Source organism: Canis lupus, chromosome X, assembly GCF_048164855.1.
Source record: "Canis lupus baileyi chromosome X, mCanLup2.hap1, whole genome shotgun sequence".
In the NCBI taxonomy this organism is placed as follows: domain Eukaryota; kingdom Metazoa; phylum Chordata; class Mammalia; order Carnivora; family Canidae; genus Canis; species Canis lupus.
In genome coordinates this window covers 110,800,757-110,823,559 of record NC_132876.1, presented here as the reverse complement: position 1 = coordinate 110,823,559, position 22,803 = coordinate 110,800,757, and the positions used below count along the sequence as shown (strand labels likewise).

Sequence of the window (22,803 nt, the reverse complement as noted above, 5' to 3'; positions counted from 1 at the left end):
GCAAACTGAGAAACAGACTCTTATCTATAGAGAACTAAAGGCTACCAAAGAGGAGGTGTGTGTGTGTGTGTGGGGGAATGGCTGAAATAGGTGATGGGGATGAAGAAGCACACTTGTGAAGAGCAACAGGTAGTGTATGTAAGTGTTGAATCACTATATTGTACACCTGAAATTAATATTACACTGTATTTAACTAACTGGAATTTAAATAAAAACTTAAAGAAATACAAACAAATTTTTAAAATATGTAGTGGATTGCCATTAATGGAAGCATTCAAGCTGAGAGGAGGCAACTATATGTCAAAGCTGAGATCAAATTCCTGCTCTGGGGGAAAAGCTGTACTAGAGGTTGTATAACATACTTCCTATTGCTAAGATTTCACAATTCTGTAATATGCAGAGATGGATGGGAAGATATAGGAGTAAGAGTTGTTCACTGATTGCAAATCTGTAGCCCACTAACTTTCTCCATGTAAACCATTCTCTAAAGAGCCTTTAAGTGATACTGAAATCTCATCAGAGAGCTTCAAGTAATAGTTTCTTCTGTGAAATCAATACCTTTGGCTAGTAGGCATATTTACTTTTGACTACTAATTTCCATAAGAGTTCCTCCCAAATAATAAAATCTTAGAATAAGAAATTATATAAGAATAGAAGAATGAACTGGCTTGCTCAGTCAGTGGGATACCAATCAGCAGTTAAAATGCATGAACTAGATCTCAACAACATAATGTTGAGTGATAAAAATTTGCAAAAGGATACATACTATATATCCACATTTACATATATTAAAACAACTATAGAATGATATTATATATTATTTATGGACCTATCAACATAGCAAAAGTCTAAATATGTGTGGGTATGATACATCTAACTCCAAGATTGTGGTTATTTGGGGGGAAAAAGGGGAAAGGGATGATGGCATGGAGTTTTAATTATATTAGTAATGCTTTATTTTTTTTTAAAGATTTTATTTATTTATTCATGAGAATACAGAGAGGAGAGAGAGAGAGAGGCAGAGACACAGGCAGAGGGAGAAGCAGGCTCCCTGCAGGGAGCCTGACATGGGACTCGATCCTGGGTCTCCATGATCACACCCGGGACTGAAGGCAGCGCTAAACCGCTGAGCCACCCAGGCTGCCCAGTAATGCTTTATTATTAAAAAAAAAAACAAAAACCTGCAGCACAAAAAGCAAAATATCTGTATCTGTACTGGATTGACAGGTGCTTATTACATTACTATATCATTTTCTATACATTTTTGTGTTTTAAATTATACTGTACCAATACTTCTAAAGAAATTATGTTAGAAGCCATAAAGTCCAGTCCGTCTATGAGTGCAGGAATCACCTCTCATCTCCAGCCACTCAGCTTTTGTTCTGACTCTTCATTTTCCAAGTCCATTTTATCCTTATATTAAAGTAAAAAATGTTTTCTGGTCGGATTCTCCTCCTTGGGCCTGGCTCTGCCCACACCCCTAGGACAATGATGATTCGACTGCATTCTCTCTGCTGAAATAACACACACGGCTGCCCTTCTACACAGGAATAGAACTTTGAGTCTTATGGGAAATGTGTTAAAATATGCCCCATGTGTACAGTGTGTCAAACTCGTACTGAATATTTTTTACTACAAAAGACATTTTCTCGATTTGTAATATAATTCAATATGGGATAAAACAAAATGAAATGCATAGAGTAATATCTTTAGTCCACTTTTAAGGAACTAATATATTCCAGATATTTAAAGAAATATAAAAGTCACCTTTTCTCCCTCACTTAAAAATTTTTTATGATTACATTGGGGTGCCTGGGTGGCTCAGACGGTTAAGGACGCAGCTCTTGTTTTTGGCTCAGGTCCTGATTTCAGGATGATAACATGGGAACCCTGTATTGGGCTCCACCCTCAGTGGGGAGTCTGCTTCTCTCCTTCTCCCTCTCCTTCTGCCCCTACCTCCTTCCTCATTGCATATGTGCATGCACACACTCTCTCTCTCTCCCTCTTTCTCTCTAAAAATTAAATAAATCTGGAATTCCTGGGTGGCTCAGCAGTTGAGCATCTGCCTTTGGCTCAGGGTGTGATCCCGATCCGGGGAACAAATCCCGCGTCAGGCTCCCTGTGAGGAGCCTACTTCTCCCTCTGCTTGTGTCTCTGCCTCTCTCTCTCTCTCTCTCTCTCTGTGTCTCTCATGAATAAATCAATAAAATCTTTAAAAAAAAGTTAAATCTCTCAAAATATTTTGTAATTAGAAAGATAATGTTTCTTCTATAAACACCTTCATTTCCAACGTGGTTACAAAGTCTGTGTTCTTTTTTTACCATAATCTAAGAAGAATTCGGTTTTGGTTTTTTGCTGAGTGGATTAGCTCGGTGATGTCCAAATTGCAAACTGTGACCAATTACTAGATCATGATATCGGTGATGGCAGCACTTTAAAAAAATATAATAGAATAGAAACCACTGGAATGTAAGTCTCATAGAAATAATAAGGATTGTTGGTGAAGCTTTTGCTTGCATTTTTAAACTCAGGCACACATGTACTGAGTCACAACATGAACCGTATTTTTTACTATGAGTTGCAGTAAAAAAACTACACAAGTTTGAAAAAAAGTGGATTAGATAGCAAATGCTTACAGAAAAGGCTTCTTTAGTCTGAAACAAAGTCTTCCAATTTGCTGGGTATGTGTGATATGAAGGCATGAACCAAAGAAGAACCAACTAAGATCAGTCTGGGTGGGGCTCAGAACTCTCTCTTTGCTGGGGGCCAGTGACACAAGTAAGAAATATTCGGCTCCCTGCTTTGTCCAAATTTAAATTTTCACAGAATTACCTTTGGAAGCTGTTATTACTTGATCTATAGACATCACAGATAAAGACAGCACCTTGCTCACATGCACGAGAAAAATCTAGCAAATTAACCTGCTGTGTATTGTTGACACTTTGGCAAACTGACAAAGCCCAGCAGCTTCGACCCTGATCCTCAGTAAACAAAGGTGTTTGAGTTTCCATACACCTGGCAAGACAGAGCAATTAGCCTGGAGAAGCCAAATGCAGAAGAAACACAATTCATGAAACAGTTCCTTGTTATCCCTGCAGGACAGAGTTAGTAAGAGCTCCATCTCTCCTTAGAACACACACAAACCCCATGGATTGTCATTTCTGCCCTTCTGTAATGTAATTTGCTTTTCATTATTCTCACATACTCAACACATAACCAACCTCGAAGAGCGCTGATCCTATTGGGGTTAAGGGCACGCATGCCATGGCCCAGGTTGCCATAGACGTTACTTTTTACCAAGACTTTCTCTGGGAACAGATTGCGAATAAGGTATCTGGCTGCCAGCTCTGGGCGAGACTTCCTTTTGGCTATATCCAGCATTGAATGTGGCAACCGTACATTTCTATCTGGATTTCCAAGATATTCTAGAAGCAAAAGAGAAAGATGTCAGTTTTCATGGCAGATGTTAGGCGCAAGGTTTTTTAAAAGCCTTTAACAGAAAGGTTGATTCTTCTGAATTTCTAGGCTTTGAGAAGAATTTGAGAAGTTAAAAAATTAAACCCTTAAGTTTTTAGCGTATCATGACACAGCATGAGAAATGAAACAGGAATTACTACTGATGTGATTATACATGCTCTGATTGTTCAGGAGAACCATTCAGTGTTCTGTTACCTTTCCGGATAGAATCAGTTTTAACATTACATTTAGGAACGAATTCTAAGTAATTTCAATGCACTGTTGTCCTCTTTATAAGAAAGGCTTTTTCAAAAAAACAACAACAACAACAACAACAAGATTCTTATGGAAATATTTATAATTTTTTAAGTGTAGGCTTTCTATTGGGTGTTAAAGTTATCATTTAAGAATCAGCAAACTCAGCTATCATATTTTAGATAACTTATTTGAACTGAAAAATAAATTTTAGGGGATCCCTGGGTGGCTCAGCGGTTTAGCGCCTGCCTTTGGCCCAGGGCGCGATCCTGGAGTCCCGGGATCAAGGCCCATGTCAGGCTCCCGGCATGGAGCCTGCTTCTCCCTCCTCCTGTGTCTCTGCCTCTCTCTCACACTCTAGGTCTATCATAAATGAATAAATCTTTAAAAAAAATTTTTTTAAGTCTATTCTCATTCTTCAACTCTACAACTTAATCATCCTCAGTCCTAGTGATTCAAATTAACCACACTTAAAAATATTCTATTTTACATGCAATGTAGAATTACTTGTTGGAGAAAGTATGTTTCAGAAATACAATATGATTCTTACAAGTCATTAAGCAATGTTTCATCTTGGAACATTCATCATTTAATGGGTGACCATATTGATTACTGAATCCTCCAGATCCAACATTTACCAAGAGACATTGAATTATTTAAAAGTTCACTTAGTGGGTCCAAAGACTTCGCTCTGAGAGATTAACCTAGCAATATTTATCCAGGTCAGAAAAAAAGATTAATATTCTTTAACTTGGTAATTTGAATTCTGAGAACCTAACGTAAGAATCCAAGGGGTACCTGGGTGGTTCAGTCAGCTATGTGTCCAACTCCTGATTTCAAGCTCAGGTCATGATCTCAATATCAAGAGATCGAGGCCCACATCAGGCTCCATGCTCACTGGGGACTCTGCTGGAGAATCTCCCTCCCTCTGCCCTTCCCCCTCCCCCTGTTGACTCACGCACATGTACTCTTCTCTCTCTAAAATAAATAAATAAATCTTAAAAAAAGAAAAGAACCCAAAATATGTACAAAGCTATACAAATGGATTTTTTGGCAGCATGCTCTGTATGACTGATAATACCCTCCCAAAAATCCTCAAAAATAAAAAAGGAAGGTAGTTAAATAAATTAGGATATACTTACTCAATGGAATATTATAGACCTGTTAAAAGCAATGGTCATAAATAATGGAGATTCTTGAGGAAAAACATACACATATCATGTTTAAAAAGAAGAGTGTGTAGAGAGACCATAATGTTTTAAAAGGTAAGAAAAAGACTAGAAGAAACTTAAAATGTGCACAATCGTTTTTTATGGTATCTTGATTGTGGGAGCTTTTCTTCCCTGAATATTTTCCACTTTTTCAAAATAAAATGGTATAATAGACTCTACACAAACCGGGCAGCTGTCTGGCTCAGAATTCCCTTAGTTGGCCCCATCCCCTGGTTCTAGACCTGTGACCTAAGCGCTCCAAATCAGATTCTTTTCTCCTAGGAATCTGAACAGTGATGAGAGGAAACCAGAACCTAGAGATCATGGAAGACGCCAACAGAGCCCCACAGACTTGAGATGGCCCCCAGATGCCACAATCTTGGGATCGGTGGTTTGGCTTCTGCCTGTGGCTTGGTTTGTTCTTCGCTTTCTTTAAATCTAGGAGCTATATGTCCACTGATTATTGTTATGGTTTAATTGGGCCAGATTTTGTTTCTATGGCATACAACCTGAACAAATACAGTGGTAATATTACTTTTATTATGGAAAAAATATAAAGATAAATAATTTTGTTTGAACAGGCTCACAGATAATATTCTACTTAGAGCTGACATGGGGGCAAGGGAGAGACAGAAAGTCGTTTTGCTACCTCAGGTGCCACAAAACCCCAGCATACTGAGGAGGAGGCGTTGGGAAGCACAAGTGGCAGGTGGCATAGTCACCTACAGAACTCACTGTCACTTGGCACAAATGAAGGAGGATGTGCCTCTAGCAGACAGCTAGCAGTGGGGGAAAAATGTTCTAAGGAACGGGATTCATTAATTCATACAAAAACCCTTTAAGGAGCACCTGCCAAGTGCTGGGCACAGAGAGAGCAAGACCCTAAATTGGTTCTGGCTTATCCAGCTGTAGCCCCTTCTCATGCCTAACCTGAGAGTTCACACTGGTTGAGGGAAACGACCGATAACTGCTTTCCGAAGGAAAAATAACAGATTTAGCTTAATGTCAAAAACTATCAGTCTCAGGGCACCTGGGTGGTGCAGTCCGTTAAGTGTCTGACTCTTGGTTTCGGTTCAGATCATCATCTCAGGGTCATGGGATTGAGCCCCGCATTGGGCCCCTCGCTCAGCACGGAGTCAGCTTGAGGATTCTCTCTCCCTCTGCCTCTCTCCCTCCCGCTGTACGTGTGTGCTCTCTCTCACAAATAAATCCTCAAAAAAAAAAAACCAAAACTACCAGTCCCAGAACTAGGTATCTATACTTCATTAACTCATTAATATAAGAAACTAAGTTGTTTAGATTTCTCATTATGCAAAATTTCAAAGATACATGTAGGCAGAACAGGACAATGAGCCCGATAAATGCATCACCCATATTCAACATTTATCATCAAGAGAACTTATTTTAACAACTCACCCAATGTTTCATGAGATACCACTAAGTTATCAGTGGAAGGTTCTCTAATTCCTTGAGGGCAAGCACTGCTGTTCTGCTGAGAATCCCCATTTTCTCTTGTCTCTGAGGCAGCGGTTTGTGGAAAGAACTGGAAACTGCTTTTACTGCCTTCACCATCCCTTCTACCATTCAGATCTGCAAAACTTTGTGCGTCAGGATTGGTACAGGGTTTCTTATTGCCACCAGTTGTCTGCTGAAACACAATACTGTATCTGTAAACAAAGTCCCCTCAGTGAGAAAATATGGACATGCTCCATCATCTAACAGGGCCCTCCAGGTTGGTAGGGAAGCAACTGTCTCTGCATTGCTCTGTATTGCAGCAAAAGCCTGCAAAGACAGTGCCCCGTGATGAAAGAAGCAGAGGTGCGTCTTGCTCCTCAAGCTGCCATGATGGGCTGCTGCTTGGAGGGCTCGGCAGCTTTGTCTAATGATAATTGCTGGCACAAAATAAGTGCTTAGTGAACAGATCATGAATAATGAATAAAGGAGTTTCTCGGAGATGACAACTTTGAGGTTTTCTTTAAAATGTTTTTGTTTTCTCTTTCCCCAGGGGCTACAGCCTCTAAGGATCTCCAAAGACTTGGATTTTTTTTTTTTTTAAAGCTGTGCTTAAGACCCACTTTCTTAGCATATTCAACCAGAATATTTGGTGGAAGGAGTAGGAGAGCTCAGGCATTAATTACTTTCTTTAAAAGTATCTCACATGATTCTAATATATACCCAGGGTTGGCAACCACTGTTCTAGGTCAGGGCTTCTCAAACTGCTATGTGCACAGCAATCACCTGGGGATCTTGCTAAAATGCATATTCTATATTCTGCCTCAGTGAGTCTCGTGTGGAACTCTAGACTCTGCATTTCTCACAAGCTTTCCTGTGGTGCTGCTGCGGTTGCTGGTCCGCGGACCCACTTTGAGTGGCAAAGACCCAGCCCTCTCCTAGTCAAGTACACAGCAGGCGTTTGGCAGATGCTGCTTCTCTTCTGACGCCTAAGCAAATATGCAAATTACCATTTTCCAGGCAGTGTCATAATTTTACATTCAAATGTTTAGGGTGCAATTTTTGTAGGATATAAAAGGGAATGTGAAAAATAAGCAGATTTGGTTTCAGACAGATGGTGCTTGAGCTATCGCTGAAATCAAGCCGTTCACCAGGAAAACATAAGCTCAGCTACAAATATTCTTGGCAAATAGTTTCCATAAACTTACTCCAGAGACGCGGGACTGACTAGACATGGCGTGAATAACATGAGGTTTTTAGAGAGGTGGGTAGAAATGAGAAATTGTTAAGTTAAACGCTTCAACAGGAGAAGGCAACAGACATGACGCCCTCCCCTGCTGGCCCATTCGTGTTAAAAAACCTCTAATGCACTTTCAAGACCGAAGAGATGCGAGAAAAGACAGGCTACTGTTTACCATGTAACTATAGAAAGTATAAAATATCTGTGCTAGCTGAGCCTCATGGCCAGCGTGATTTCCAACATTTCCAAGCAAACAAGTACTGAAGCACCTTCCTTTGCTCCTGTACCACAGTCGGCCCTTCGTGGTATCAGCGGGATACTGAGAAAGATTTGCCAAGTATCTTTGCACCTGAAACCTTTTCCCGGTCTACCCCCGTGGCTTCAAATATACTGACTGAAACACTCCATCTGATTTATTTTCTCCTTAGGATATTTGCATGAAGCATAAATATCAAAGAGTGAAATAAACAGGCAGAGACCATACATTGCCCCTAAATTAAATAAACAAGATTTTGAGCACATGGCCTAAAGATCCTGTGTATAAGGCGCTCCATTTGGGAACTGGATACAGTATGCACTTCCACAGCAGTGACCACCTTGAAATAAAAAGTAACTTACTGGTATTGTGTTGGCTTCAGAATATGAACAGTAGATCATAGAATTGATGTCGGCAATACAGGTTTTCCAGTCTCTTCCACGTTCACGCAAATCATGGTTGGGAAAAATTGTCGCCAGATATTCTGCAAAGAGCAGGAAGTATTCATGATGATTTTTTAAGAAACCAAAACCCAAAGAATTGACAACATTATTTTATTTCAAATACTAAAATTTTCTATTTGGAATTACTGTTCTCTCTTTCTGAGAGTTCAGAAATCCCACCCAAAGAAGATGCTTTGCTAAATATCTCACTTCTTCTAATGTGCAAGTGCCCTATACAACATTGACGTAAGGAGCCACTAATGAAGTTTTGGTGCTTTTATTAAACTGATAAGAACAAAAAAAAGCTGGGGGGATCCCTAGGTGGCTCAGCGGTTTGGTGCCTGCCTTTGGCCCAGGGCGCGATCCTGGAGTCCCGGGATCGAGTCCCACATCAGGCTCCCAGCATGGAGCCTGCTTCTCCCTCCTCCTGTGTCTCTGCCTCTCTCTCTCTCTCTCTCTGTGTGTGTGTGTGTGTGTGTGTCTATCATGAATAATAAATAAATCTTTAAAAAAATAAAAAATAAACTGATAAGAACAGATACTATAACTTAGCCAAAAGGCAAGAAGCAATGAGGTTGTGGTGCTTTTTTAAAAAATGTGTAATGGAAAGGCAACTATTTCTGGGGGATAATGCCATTGAATAACCCTATGAATAAGCTAAAACTAACAAAGAAAACTGTAAACAGAAAAGAGTGTCACTGCCAACATTATTACACTGTGGTGTATTGATTTGTGCACACTACATGTCTACCTTCCCCATGAGCTATTCCTTCTGCCTAGAATACCCTTCCTATTCATCTAGCTAAGGACTGAATCCTTCCAAATCCAGCTCAAATGTTTTGTCCTTAATAAGCCTTCCCTAATGCCCTCAAAATAGTTCTCTGCTCTCTGAGCTTCTCCAACATTCCCACCCTGGTTTGGGATTGATCAGTTTCCTTCAATGGTCCCTTTCTAGACTGTGAACTCCTTGAGGGCAGAAATACTTATTTGTTGTGGTCTCAGTGCCTATGTGTTCCACAACCTTCATCCAAATCGCTGGACAGAAGGCTAAGATGTGTTAATGATGACACTCTAATTCTGTGTTGCATGTTACTAGCACTGAAGTACAATTTATTCTCCTGTGTTTTTAGGGTTTTCCTTATTTTTAGTACCAAGCTTCAGCACTGAAGAACTGACTTAGTTCTAGCCATAAGCAGCTATAATCAATAAAGCTTGTCTTTTACCATTAGTCTATGGACAAGTTTTATTCTTTACAAGTTATTACCCATTACATAATATTAAATTGTAAAATCAGGGTCAGACAGGTGAAAAACAGTTAGTTCTAAGATTTATCCAGACTCCATCATTGTCTCTTAAACTACCAATAACATTCATCAGATGACCAAATGATGATAAAAACAAGATTCCGTAATGACTTTACATACCTCTTATTGCAGCCATTTTGTTCGGATCTAGGGGTTGACGGCCTTGGGAATTGACACCTACCCAGCCGTGCATCAGAATTTCCTTAGAGAACAAAATAGGAACCAAGTAGCGGGCTGCGTGCCTAGGATGGGTCTTCTTTTGTGCAGTCGCCAAATGAGTATCAAGCACCCTGACATTCCTTCTGGGATCACCAAGATATCCTTTTAATACACGGGGAAAAAGTAAAATCTTTTGTTTTCTCAGGCAAGGCTACCATGAAAGAACCCAAGAAAATTAAACTAATTGATTTCTAATTTGCTAATTTCTACTTGGATGAATTTTTTTTCTATACCTATCTCTTCCTTAAATGAGTCTCTTTGATGCCATCTGTATAACTCTAATTAGCATTTTTCACCTTTGCTAGTCTTGAATTTTCTGTACTTGAAATAACCGTTTCATTATCTTGAATAAATTCAATTCTTAGGCCAAAGATGCATATGTAAACATGCTGCTCTGAGATCGCATTGCTCCCTTTTTACAGTCTAAAAGCACACTCAGAGCTATATTATTGAGTGAGTATATGTTCCCTGAAGATAATCTGGAAAGTATGGGTGGCCATAATGAAGGATATTGTAAAACAGCTACCATTTATTGAGTAACTACTATATATCAGGCACTATGCTAAATGTTTTGCATCTAAAAACTCGATTTCATCATCCTACCAACTTATTCCCACTTTGAAGAGGAAACAGGCCCACAGAAAGTAAAGCATTTGAACAAGATCACCGAGCCAGTTCTTAAATGTCTGTATATTATCAGCCAAGTGCTCTGAACCATTAATCTGGTGGTGCCTTCCATTCTTGCTATTTTTTTAAATCACAAAATTGAAATCATGCTTTATATATAGTCTGAATCCTGCTTTTTCAGTTACCATTCTATTTTGAGCATTTCTCCATTTTCTTTAGTTCCTTTTCAAGTCAGCATTCCTATCTTCATGATTTGCCTGACAGGTGACATTTATGTTGTACTTAGGTTCTGAGCATTGTGTTAAGAGCTTTAAATGAATTATTCCATTTGATCCTCCCAATTCTATGCAATAGGTACCATGATTTTTGTCACTTCACAGAGGAAAAAAACTAACACTTAGGTTAGAAAAGCAATGAGGTTTTGATGCTTTTTAAAAAAAGTGTGTAACAGGGATGCCTGGGTGGCTCAGCGGTTAAGCGTCTGCCTACAGCTCAGAGCATGATCCTGGAATCCTGGAATCAAGTCCCACATCGGGCTCCCTGCATGGAGCCTGCTTCTCCCTCTGCCTGTGTCTCTGCCTCTCTCTCTCTCTCTCTCTCTCATGAATAAATAAATAAAATCTAAAAAAAAAAATGTGTGTAACAGAAAGTCAACTTTCTGTAGCTGAAGATCACATGGTCAGTAAAACACAGAGCTGAGATGTGAATCCTGACAGTGGGACTCAGGAGCCCATGCTCTTCCCCATTATGCTTTACTGCTTTATACATCATGGGTATCCCAGGAGTTACTGAACAAATTCCCTATGGTTGTGTATTTGGCAGTTTCCAATATTTTATGATTGTGTAAAGAACATACCTGTACCAAAATTTAAATAAAAATCTTTTGTATTAATTAAATCTTCAGATATTAGTGGGATTCCTGAGTTAGGCAGCACAAATACTTTTACGGATTTCTGTACAAATTGCCCTTCAGGAAGCTTTCACCAGTGCATACTTTGAACAAGAGCATGTCACAGTGCCCATGTAGTAACAAAGAACACAATGTTTGAAGTTTCTTCCAGTTTGGCTAATGGAATGCTTGAAAAGAAAAGCATCTCCTCTAGGACGGGAGTCAGCAAACTCCAGTCCCCAGGCCGATCCCAACGCCAGTTTTTATAAATCAAGTTGTACTGGCACACAGCCACACCCATTCATCTACCTACATCTGTGGCTGCTTTCATGCTACAGCAGCAGACTTGAGTCGTGGTGACACACACCAGATGGCCCACAGAGCCTAAAATAGTTACTATCTAGTCCCTTTACAGAACAAGTTTGCTGAGCCCTGTGCTAGAATATTAATAAGAGATTAGCTACTTAGAGGTAGAGACACAAAGGAACTATAAAAGATTAGGAAGGCTTGCCCTTAGAAAGCACGGAACTTAGGGTCACCTCATTTCTGCCACTGTGTCTTGGCAGGCAATACGGGAGACTGTTTAGAAACATGAGCTTTAAGTCACAGAGGACAGGGATGCCTCGGTGGCTCAGTGGTTGAGTGTCTGCCTTTGGCTCAGGTCATGATCCCGGGTGATCCCAGGGTGCTGGGATCAAGTTCCACACCAGGCTCCCCGCGGGAAGCCTGCTTTCTCCCTCTGCTTCTCTCTCTGCCTATGTCTCTGCCTCTCTCTGTGTGATTCTCATGAATAAATAAATAAAATCTTTAAAAAAAAAAGTCACAGAGGACTGAGATTTCCAGAACTTCCACTCACCAGCTCTGCGACTTTGAGAATGGGGGTAATAAAAATACCTACATATGGACTCATCTGAATATTAATAGAGAAGAGACCTGTCATTGATTAACACAGTGCCTTGTACATAATACACACTCAATAAATGTCAGCCATTATGATTAATATAACCTAAACCCAACCCTTAAAATAGGAAATAAAAAGCTTCCATTAGCCTGTATCAAGAGTGTTGAAGAATATAGGTTAAATGGTGCTACTTGTAATATGTGTCATTTCGCACTCACCAAAACTGGAAGGAGGGCAGCAAGATGATGAGATAGAATCTTGGCTGTTGTCATTTTCCAACACAACTGGGTAATTCATTGTTTCGTTTTCCGTGCCGCTTTCTGCTCTTACCAATATTTCTATAGGTAAGAGTGCTGAAAGAAAAGGACTCTCAACTGCAAATTCACTATCCAGCAAACTATCCTTCAAGTGTGAAGGTGAAATAAACATATTCTCAGACAAGGAAAACTAAAAGCATTTGTCACTAACAGACCTACTCTTAAGAAAGAGTGGCTAAAGGAAGATCATCAAACAGAAAGGTTATGATGACAGAAGGAATCTTGGAGCATCAGGAAGGAAAAGAAAGCAACAGAAAGAGCAGAAGAAGTATGCGTGAAGAGAAACTTGATCATTTGTTCAATAAAAAATCAAACAGCTACACTGGAAAATAGTCTGGCAGCTCCTTATAAAACTAAATCTTCAATTATCACATGACACAGCAATTTCACTCTTGGGCATTTATCCCAGAGAAATAAAAGCCCATGACATGACACAAAAACCTGCACAATAAAGCTAAGTGTTCTTAGCTTTATTCATAGCAGCCAAAATGGTGAACAACCCCAGATGTCCTTCAACTGTTGAGTGGTTAAACAAACCGTGGTAAATCCAATACCACAGACTACTATTCAATAATAAAAAGAAAGAAAGAACAGAAGAGGCAGAAATATGGATGAATATAATACAATCATACAATCATGAGTTTTATAAATCATATGTGATGACTGAAACAAAAATGAAAACACCATCTGATATCCAAGACAATATATTAAAAGTGAGGAGGGCAAAGGAAACTAAGTGGAATTAAAGTTTCAACACTTCATTCCAAGTGGTAAAATGCTGATACCAGTAATCTGTGATAAGACACATACATATATAACCATATCCAGAGTGACCACTAGGAAAACCATACAAAGCAATGTACTCAAAAACATAAATAAATCAAGACGGAACGCTAGAAAATGTTCAGGTAACCCACAGGAAGGCAAAAAAAGATAAACAAAAAAAGAATGAGTAGGGGAGTGCCTGGCCGGCTCAGTCAGTAGAGCATGAAACTCTTAATCTCAGGGTGTAAGTTCAAGCCCCATACTGGGGGTAGAGTTTACTTAAACAAATAAATTAAATAAACTTTAAAAAAATAATGAGAAAAATAGGGAACAAAAAGAAATATAATAAAATGGTAGACTTAGGCCTAGGCCTACATTATCTTAAATGTAAGTAACCTAACTATATCAATTAAATGGCAGCAAGTGATAAAGTATATTTAAAAAGATCAATTATGTGCTGTTTACAAAAAACTCTACAAGTTCAATCACATAGGTAGATTGAAAGTAAAAGGATGAAAAGGCATATACCATGCAAACATTAGTCCCCCCAAAAAACAGAGTAGCTGTGTTGACATCAGATAAAGTATACTTCAGGGCAAAGAAACAAATAAAGATGAAAAGATCAACCCTGAGGAAGACAATGATTCTCAATACACCAAATGACAAATTCTCAAAATACATTAAGCAAAAACTGAAAAAGTTGAAAGGAGAAATAATCAAATCCATAATTAAAGTTGAGGACCTCATACCTCCCTATCTCAGAAACTGATCAAACAACCAGACCAAAAATCAGCAAGGATGCAGAATATCTGAACAACACAATCAACTAACAGGATTCTCATTACAGAACATTCCACCCAACAAAACCAGAATACATATTTTTTTCGAATGCCTGTGGATCATTCACCAGGACAAACCACATCCTAGGCCAGAGGAAAAACATCTCAACAAATTGGAAAGAAAAGAAATCATATAGAGTCTATTTTCTGGGCAGCCTGGGTGGCTCAGCAGTTTAGCACCTGCCTTCAGCCCAGGGTGTGATCCTGGAGACCCAGGATCGAGTCCCACATCGGGCTCCCTGCATATAGCCTGCTTCTCCCTCTGCCTGTGTCTCTGCCTCGCTCTCTCTCTCTGTATCTCTCATGAATAAATAAATAAAATCTTAAAAAAAGGTCTATTTTCTGACCATAATAGAATCAAATTAGAAATCAATAATAGAATGACAGGATGAAGTTTCCAAAGAAATAATAAAATACATACGACTTGGGCGGCCTGAGTGACTCAGCAGTTTAGCGCCGCCTTCAGCTCAGGGCGTGATCCTGGAGTCCTGGGATCGAGTCCCGCAACGGGCTCCCTGCATGGAGCCTGCTTCTCCCTCTGCCTGTCTCTCTCTCTCTCTCTCTCTCTCTCTCTCTCTCTCTCCCCTCTCTCTCCCTGTGTCTCTCATGAGTAAATAAATAAAATCTTAAAAAAAATACATATGACTTAATGAAAATACAACACATCAAAATATATGGGGTATAACTAAGGAAGTACTGTAAGTGAAATTTACAACACTAAATGCTTATATTAGAAAAGAGAACAGTTCTAAATCTATAATTTAAGTTCCTATACCAAGAACTAAGAAGAGTAAAATAAACCCCATATAAGCAAAAAGCATGAAATAATAAAGAACAGAAATCAATGAAACTGAAAATATGGAAACAACAGGAAATCAATAAAACAAAAAGGTTGGTGCCTCAAAAAGATTAATAAAGCTAATAAACCTCTAAAAAGAATTACAAAAAGAAAAAGAGATAACACAAATCATTAATACCAGGAATGAAATAAGTTATCCAGCAACCATCAAAAGGATAATAGGGAATATTACAAACCACTTTACATTCATAAATCTGATAACTTAGCAGAGCTGAATCAATTCCTCCAAAATTACAAAGACCAAAACTCAACCAAGATGACACAGATATCTAAATAGTCCTATAACCATTAAATTTGCAATTAAAAGCCTTCTGAAAAGGAATCAGGCCCAGATTATTTTACTAGAGAGTTTTACCAAACATTTAAAAAATTAATACCAATTTCTCATATACTCTTCCATAAAATAATATAAAATTATTAAAAAAGAGAGAACACATTAGCCCTTGAATGGGTTAGAGACCAAGCCAGAGAAGCAATGACATACAATATGATTATAAATAGGCAACAAGAGGGTTCCTGGAAATAATGGGACAGTTCTGTATCATGACTGTAGTGGTGAATACCTGAACATAAACATATCACAAGTGCAGAGAATTAAACACACACACACATACACACACCCAAATGAATGCAAGTAAAGCTGGGGACATCTGAATAGATGTGTAGATTGTATTGATGTCAAAATCCTAGTAGTGATATTTTACTATATTTTTGCACAATATTAGCATTGGGAGAAATCTGGTTAAGGATACATAAGATCTCTCTATATTATTTCATGCACGTACATGTGATTCTGAAGTATCTCCAAATGAACATTTTAATTTTGAAAAAGCTATCAGTAAGAATTCATATTAAGAATGTTGAACCTAAATTAGAGAGTGCTACTTATAATATGTATCATTTCAAACTCACCAAAACCAGGAGTGACAAAGAAAGATTCTGAATCAATATCTTGGTTGCTGTCATTTGTCATTAAAGTTGGGGGATTCATGGTCTCAGAAGTCATTTCAGCGTTGGATACTGTTTGAACAACATTTTGATAAGTAAAACATCTTTCAGGTGCTGAAAGACAAGAAATCTCAACAGTGATTTTTACATCAAGTAAAACTATCTTTTAAGAATGAAGCAGAAATAAAGACATCCCCAGACAAAGGAAAACTAAAATATATATATATATATATATATATTTAATTTAAAATTTTTTTAAAAAATTGTTGCTGGCTGACTTAGTCTTAAAACATGATTAAAGGAAAATCTTCTGACCAAAAGGATATGATGAAGGAAGGAGGCTTGGAGCATAAAGAAGGAAGAAAGACTAATAGGAAGAGTAGAAGTATGCATGCAGAAAAACTAGATCACTCATAAAACTCTGGCAGGAATGGAAATGGTACAGCTGCACTGGAAAGCAGTTCAGTAGTATTTTACAAAACTCAACTTACCATTACCATCGGACCCAGCAAGTGTGCTCTGGGGCGTTATGTCAGAGAAATGAAAACTGATGCTCACAAGAAACCTGTACGCGAGTGTACACAGCAGCTTTACTCTTAATGGCCAGAAACTAGAAACAACCCAGACATCCTTCAACCAGTGAACAGATAAACTACGGTACACCCATACCATGGAATAGTCAGCAATAAAAATGGAGGAACTACTGATATTACACAGCAACTCAGATGAAGTTGCAGGGAATTATGCTGAAGGAAAAAAAAAGCCATCCTGAAAAATGATATAACCATGTAAGTCTATTTACATAAAACTCTCTAAATGACAAAATTATAAAGAGGAAGAGCAGATCAGTGGCTGCTAAGGACAGGGACAGGGCAGACAAGGGCTAGGAGGGTAGGAAGAGAAAAGCAGTCATGGGTTTAAAGGGCAATAGGCGATAGGAGGTATGGAACCCTACTCACATCATGAAATCACATAATATAAAACCGAATACACATACACACACAAACATAAACCCATGCACAAGTACAAATAAAACTGAGAACATCTCAATAAAATCTATGGATGTCTATACACTGGTTGTGACATTGTACTATAGTTCTGATGGATGGTATCATTGGGGGAAGCTGGATGAAGTGTACATAAGATCTCTTTTACAATTACACGTGTAGCTAAAATTTTCTCGATATAAAACTTCTACTCCTGACTTAAATAATTTTAATTATTTTTTTATTAAAAAGGAAAAAACCCTACTAGGTCACATTCAGGGTATTAATGAATCTAGATTAAACAGTGCTACCTGTAATATGTTTCATTTCAACTCACCCAAACTGGAAGGCATGAAGAAATATTCTGAAGTTTCTTGACCACTGTCCTTTTCCAAGAAAGATGAGTAATTTCCCAGCTGAGTGCTATTTCCCAGGCAGGTTTCTGCCTTGAACAGCATTCCTACAAGGACAACATTTTTTAAATGCCATAAGACTACTAGCCTCATGTTCTATAGCCAAATAGCCAATGAAACTATCCTTCTGCACTGCAGCAAAAATAAAGATATTTACAGACAAAGGAAAACCAAAAGTACTTACCACTAACTGATTTATGCTTAAAAAATGGCTAAAGGAAAATCTTACAGAAAACATATAAAAGAAAGAATACTGGAGCATCATAGAGAAACAGCAATGTAAAGAACAGCAACATGAACAAATCCCCGGGGAATTGCACTGAGGGAAAGGAGCCAATCTTAAACACCTTGCGATTCCATTTATACAACAATGCTGGATGGACGAATTATAGATCTGGAGAGCAGATTCCAGATTGCCAATCATTAGAGACAGGGCAGAGGATGGAACTGGGGAGAAAGTCCTCTGGAAAGAGATGGTTGTGGTTACAAGAGAGCAATTATGAGGGAAAATGGTGATGCTGGAACTGTTTCAGGGCTTGCCTGTGGCAGAGGATACACGAGCCTCTTGATATGATAAAATTGTATAGAACTAAATACACACATACACACAAACAAATACAAGTGAAACTGGGGACATCTCAATTATCTCTGTGGGGGGTATTACACCAATTTCCTGGTTGTGATCATTTTCTCCGGTTTTTGCAAGATGTTACCAGTGGGGAAAACTGAAGAATGGGAACACATGATCTGTATTATTTTTCACAACTCCATGTGCAGCTAAATTTTTCTGAAAATAAAAAGTACAATCAGAAAAAAACGACCACTATCGGGGCGCCTGGGTGGCTCAGGCGGCTCAGCATCTGACTTCAGCTCAGATCATGATCCCAGGTCCTGGGATGGAGCCCAGAGTCAGGCTCAGGCTCCTTGCTCAGCGGGGAGCCTGCTTCTCCCTTTCCCTCTGCCTCTGCCTCTCCCCCCGCCCCTGCTTGTGCTCACTCTCTCTTGCTCTCTCATTCTCAAATAAATAAATAAAATCGTTTTTTAAAATTAAAGAAAAGAAAAGGTTACCACTATCTTACACTAAAGATGTTGATGAATCTAGATTAAATATGCTACATGTCAAATGTATCTGTCATTTCAATCTCACCAAAACTGGGAGGAATGCTGCAACCTACTGGAGAAACGTCTTGGTCACTGCTATCCTCCAATAAAAGTGGATAGCTTGTCATCTCAGGGTTCTTTTCTGGGCTGGTCTGAGCCTTTACCAACATGTCTACAAATACAATATTTTCAAATACCGAAAGACAGGAAATCTCAAACCATGTGATTGTGTCTGGCCAAATTGTCCTTCAATAGATAATAGAGCAGACTTGTGACCACATTAACAAATGGACCTGGAGGACAGTATGCTAAGTGCAATAAACCAGAGAGTGAAATAGACAAATACTGCATGGTATCACTTATATGTGGAATCTAAAAAGAAAAAAAAAGTCAAACTCATAAAAAAAGGTGATAGAATAAATGAATGGCAGTTGCCAGGGGCCAGGCGGAAAGGGAAGTGGGGAGAGGCTGGTAAAAAAGGTATCAACTTAAAAAAAAAAGGTATCAACTTTCAGTCATAAGTAAGGCCTGAGGCTCTAGTGCACAACACGGTGACTAGAGCTGATAATAGTGCACTGTATCATCGAATAGAACTTAAGCATTCTCCCCACCAAAATATAAAAGGTAAATATACGTGAGATGGTGGATATGTTAGTGAACTCAATGGCAGGAATCATTTCACTATGTACATGTATATCAAGTCATCACACTGTATATTCTCTAAATATATTACAACTTTGTCAGTTATACCTCAATGATTGCTGAAAACAAGAAATGAATATCCAAACTATTAAAAACAACAACAAAGAATGAATGAAGGGGAAATCATGAATCCTCATACAAAGGAATGCCAAAAGTATTTGTCGCTAGCAGACTTACATTTGAAAATGGTTAAATGAAAAAAAAAAAGAAAAGAAAATGGTTAAATGAAAATCTTCTATCAGAAAAGAATGATGAAAAAACACATTTTGGAGCATTAAGAAGGAAGAAAGAACAACGAATGAAAGCAGCAGAAATCTGGATGCAGAAAAACTGAATCAATCATATGTTGCTGGTAGAAAAGTTAAATGGTACCACCTCTCTGGAAAACCATGGGGCAGTTTCTCATAAAACTAAACATGCAATTATCATACAACCAAGCATTTGCACCCTTGGGCATTCATCTAAGAGAAGTAACAATTTATGTGTACACAAAAACCTGTAAATAAACGGTCATAGCAACTTTACTTGTAATACTGAAAACCGGAAAAAGTTGAGACATTCTTCAACAGTGAACCAATACACAAACTGTGAACACCCACACCACGGAATAGTACAGAGCAATAAAAAAGAAGGAAATGCTGATACAGGCAACAAGTCAGATGACTCTCCAGGGAATTATACTCAGATGAGTGTGGTTACAAAAAGGCAAGATGAGGCATCTTCATGATGTTGATGGATATGTCCTGTATCCTGACTGTGGTGGTGGACATCAAACCCACTCATGTGATAAAATCTAATAGAACTAAACACATACACCAAAATCAATACAATTAAACTGGGGACATCTCAGTAAGATCTGTGGAAGGTATCAATGTCAGTACTCTGGTTGTGATGGCCTATCATAGTTTTGCAAGATGTTATTGTGTTATTGTTGGCAGAAATGGGTAAAGCATAAATGAGATCCCTCTGTATGATTTCTTACAACTACATGGGTATCTCAAATTACAATATCAAAACTTTAATTTAAAAAAAAGGTATCATTAGCTGACACGAAGGATGTTGACACTTCTAGTTTAAACAGTGCTACTTGACACAAGTATCATTTCAAACTCACTGGAATTGGGTGGGATGGAGAGAGATGAAGAGACAGGATTTGGGCCACGGCCATTTCCTGATGAAGTTTGGTAATTGATTGTCTGATCAATCAATTGGTTGTTTTCCAGGCTGGTTTCAGCTTCTTCCGGCATTTCAACGAGTACAGCTTTTTCAACTGCAAAAGACAAGAATGCTCAACTATGAATTCTACATTGAGTGAGATTATCTTTCAGGAAGAGGAGGGAAATAAATATACTCTCCCACAACAGAACAATTTTTAAAAATTGTTTCTAGCAGATTATTAAAAGATAGCTAAAGGAAAATCTTCTAACAGAAAGGATAGCATGAAAGAAGGAATCTTGGGGCATCGGTAAGGAAGAAACATAATAGAAAGATCAGAAATATAGATGGGGAGAAACTAGATCACCCATACATTGCTCTTGGGAATGTAGAATAGTCCAGCCTCTCCAGAAAACTGTTTTGGCAGTTTTCATAAAACTGAACATGCTATTACCATAAGACCTAGCAATTGCACTCTCCGCATTCATGACAGAGAAATGAAAACTTGTATTTACACAAAAATCAGTATATGAATATTTTTTTGTTTTTTTTTTAGTACATGAATATTCACAGCAGATCAGCTTTACTTCTAGTATCCAGAAACTTGGAAAGAAAAAACAGATGTCCTTCAATGTGTGAATGTTTAAAAAAAACTGTTGTGTATCTATACCATGGGAAACTCTCCATCAATAGGTGAGAAATTAAAACTCATATTTACCCAAAAATGTGTACACAGATATTTATAGCCACTTTACTCCTAATAGCAAAACACTGAAAAAAAAATCCAGATATCCTTCAACAGGTGAACAATCAGACAAAATGTAACATGCCCATAGCACGGAATACTATTTTCAGGAATAATAGTAATAAACTATTGATACATGCAACAAACTGGATGAGACTCCAGGCAATTAAACTGGGTGGGAAAAAAAAGCTAACCCCAAAAGGTTATATCATATGTGACTCCACTTATATAACAATCTGAAGAGACAAAATTATAGAAATGGAGAAAATATCAGATATAGCCAGGTGTTGAGGATGGGTCTTCGAGGCAGGGAAGGTAGGTGTGGTTGTAAAAAGACACAATAACAAGGAATCCTTGAGTGATGGAAATGATCTCTACCTCAACTGTGGCGGTAGACATGTGAACCCACTCATACAATAAAATTGCATAGTGCTAAATACACACAAGCACAGGGACACATATACACATACACAGATGCAAGTAAAACTGGAGGTATTTCAATAACACCTGTGAATTACATCAATGCCAATGTCTGGGTTGTAACACTGTACTATGGTTCTGCAAGGTGGTATCACTAGGTAAAATACGTAAAGCATAAACAGGATCTCTCTGTATTATTTCTTACAACTGCATTGAACCTTAAATTACATCAAAATTAAAAGTTTCAAAAAGAGCTATAGCTGGCTTGTATTAAGGATGTTGATGGATCTAGATTAAACAGCACTGCATGTAATATGTATCATTTCAAACTCACCAAAATTGGGTGGGACCAAAGCAGATGAAGAGTCAGTATCTGGGCCACTGATATTTCCCAATAAAGCTGGGTAATAGACTGTCTCAGAACTGTTTTCCTGGCTGGTTTTGGATTTTTCCGGCATTTCTATAAGTATGAATTTTTCAACTGCTGAAAGACAAGAACACTCAACTGTGAATTCTACATGAGGCAAAACTATCCTTCAGGGGGAAAAGTAAAAGAAACAAAGACATTTTGCAAAAGAAAGTCCAAAAGAATCTGTCCCCAGCAGACTTACCTGTAGAGAAAGATGAAAGGAAAATCTTCAAACAGAAAGGACAGGATGAAAGAAGGAAATGTGGTACCTCAGGAAGAAAGAACAATGGGAAGAAGAGAAATGTGGATGGGGAGAAATGTGATCACTCATACATTGCTGGTGAGAATGAAAACTGGTACAGTCTCTCTGGAAAGCTGTTTCACAGTTTCTTATAAAACTAAACACGCTATTACCATAAGATTCAACAACTGCACTCTTGGCATTCATGACAGAAACAAAAACATATCTACGTAAAAACCTGGACGTGGATGTTCATGGCAACTTTACTACTAACACCAAAAACTGGAAGAAAAACAAAACCACCAACAACAACCAATGTCCTTCAGTGGGTGAATGGTTACAAACAACTATTGTGCACTGCAACCACAGAAAAGGGAGAAAGTGCCGACATATGCAACAACCTGGATGAATCTTCAGGGTATTATGCTGACTGAAAAAACTAAACGATCTTCAAAGGTTACATACCTTAAGATTCCCTTTAGAGAACACTCTTGGAGTGACAAAATTATAGAGAGTAGTGTTTGCCAGGGGCTAGGGAAATGGGCAATGGGAAAGAAAGGGCAGCCTGGAAGAGGTGGGTGTGGCTCTAAAAATGCAGGACGAGGGGTGCCTGGGTGGCTCAGTCAGTTAAGCCTGTGATTATTGATTTC

At 38.4% G+C, this 22,803-nt stretch overlaps 1 protein-coding gene across 2 annotated transcripts in view; it reads right to left on the bottom strand.

The window, feature by feature from the left end:
* Positions 1 to 22,803, bottom strand: part of BEND2 (BEN domain containing 2) — a 68,063-nt gene that overhangs the window by 19,183 nt on the left and 26,077 nt on the right. For both annotated transcript variants that reach the window (XM_072817151.1, XM_072817150.1), the window contains exons 9-17: positions 21,838 to 21,987; positions 20,298 to 20,453; positions 17,305 to 17,427; positions 15,946 to 16,095; positions 12,472 to 12,606; positions 9,738 to 9,938; positions 8,233 to 8,354; positions 6,339 to 6,570; positions 3,222 to 3,425 (exon numbers count right to left, since the gene is read on the bottom strand). In XM_072817151.1, coding sequence (XP_072673252.1) covers positions 3,222 to 3,425; positions 6,339 to 6,570; positions 8,233 to 8,354; positions 9,738 to 9,938; positions 12,472 to 12,606; positions 15,946 to 16,095; positions 17,305 to 17,427; positions 20,298 to 20,453; positions 21,838 to 21,987 — 1,473 coding nt within the window. The remainder of the gene's footprint in view (positions 1 to 3,221; positions 3,426 to 6,338; positions 6,571 to 8,232; positions 8,355 to 9,737; positions 9,939 to 12,471; positions 12,607 to 15,945; positions 16,096 to 17,304; positions 17,428 to 20,297; positions 20,454 to 21,837; positions 21,988 to 22,803) is intronic.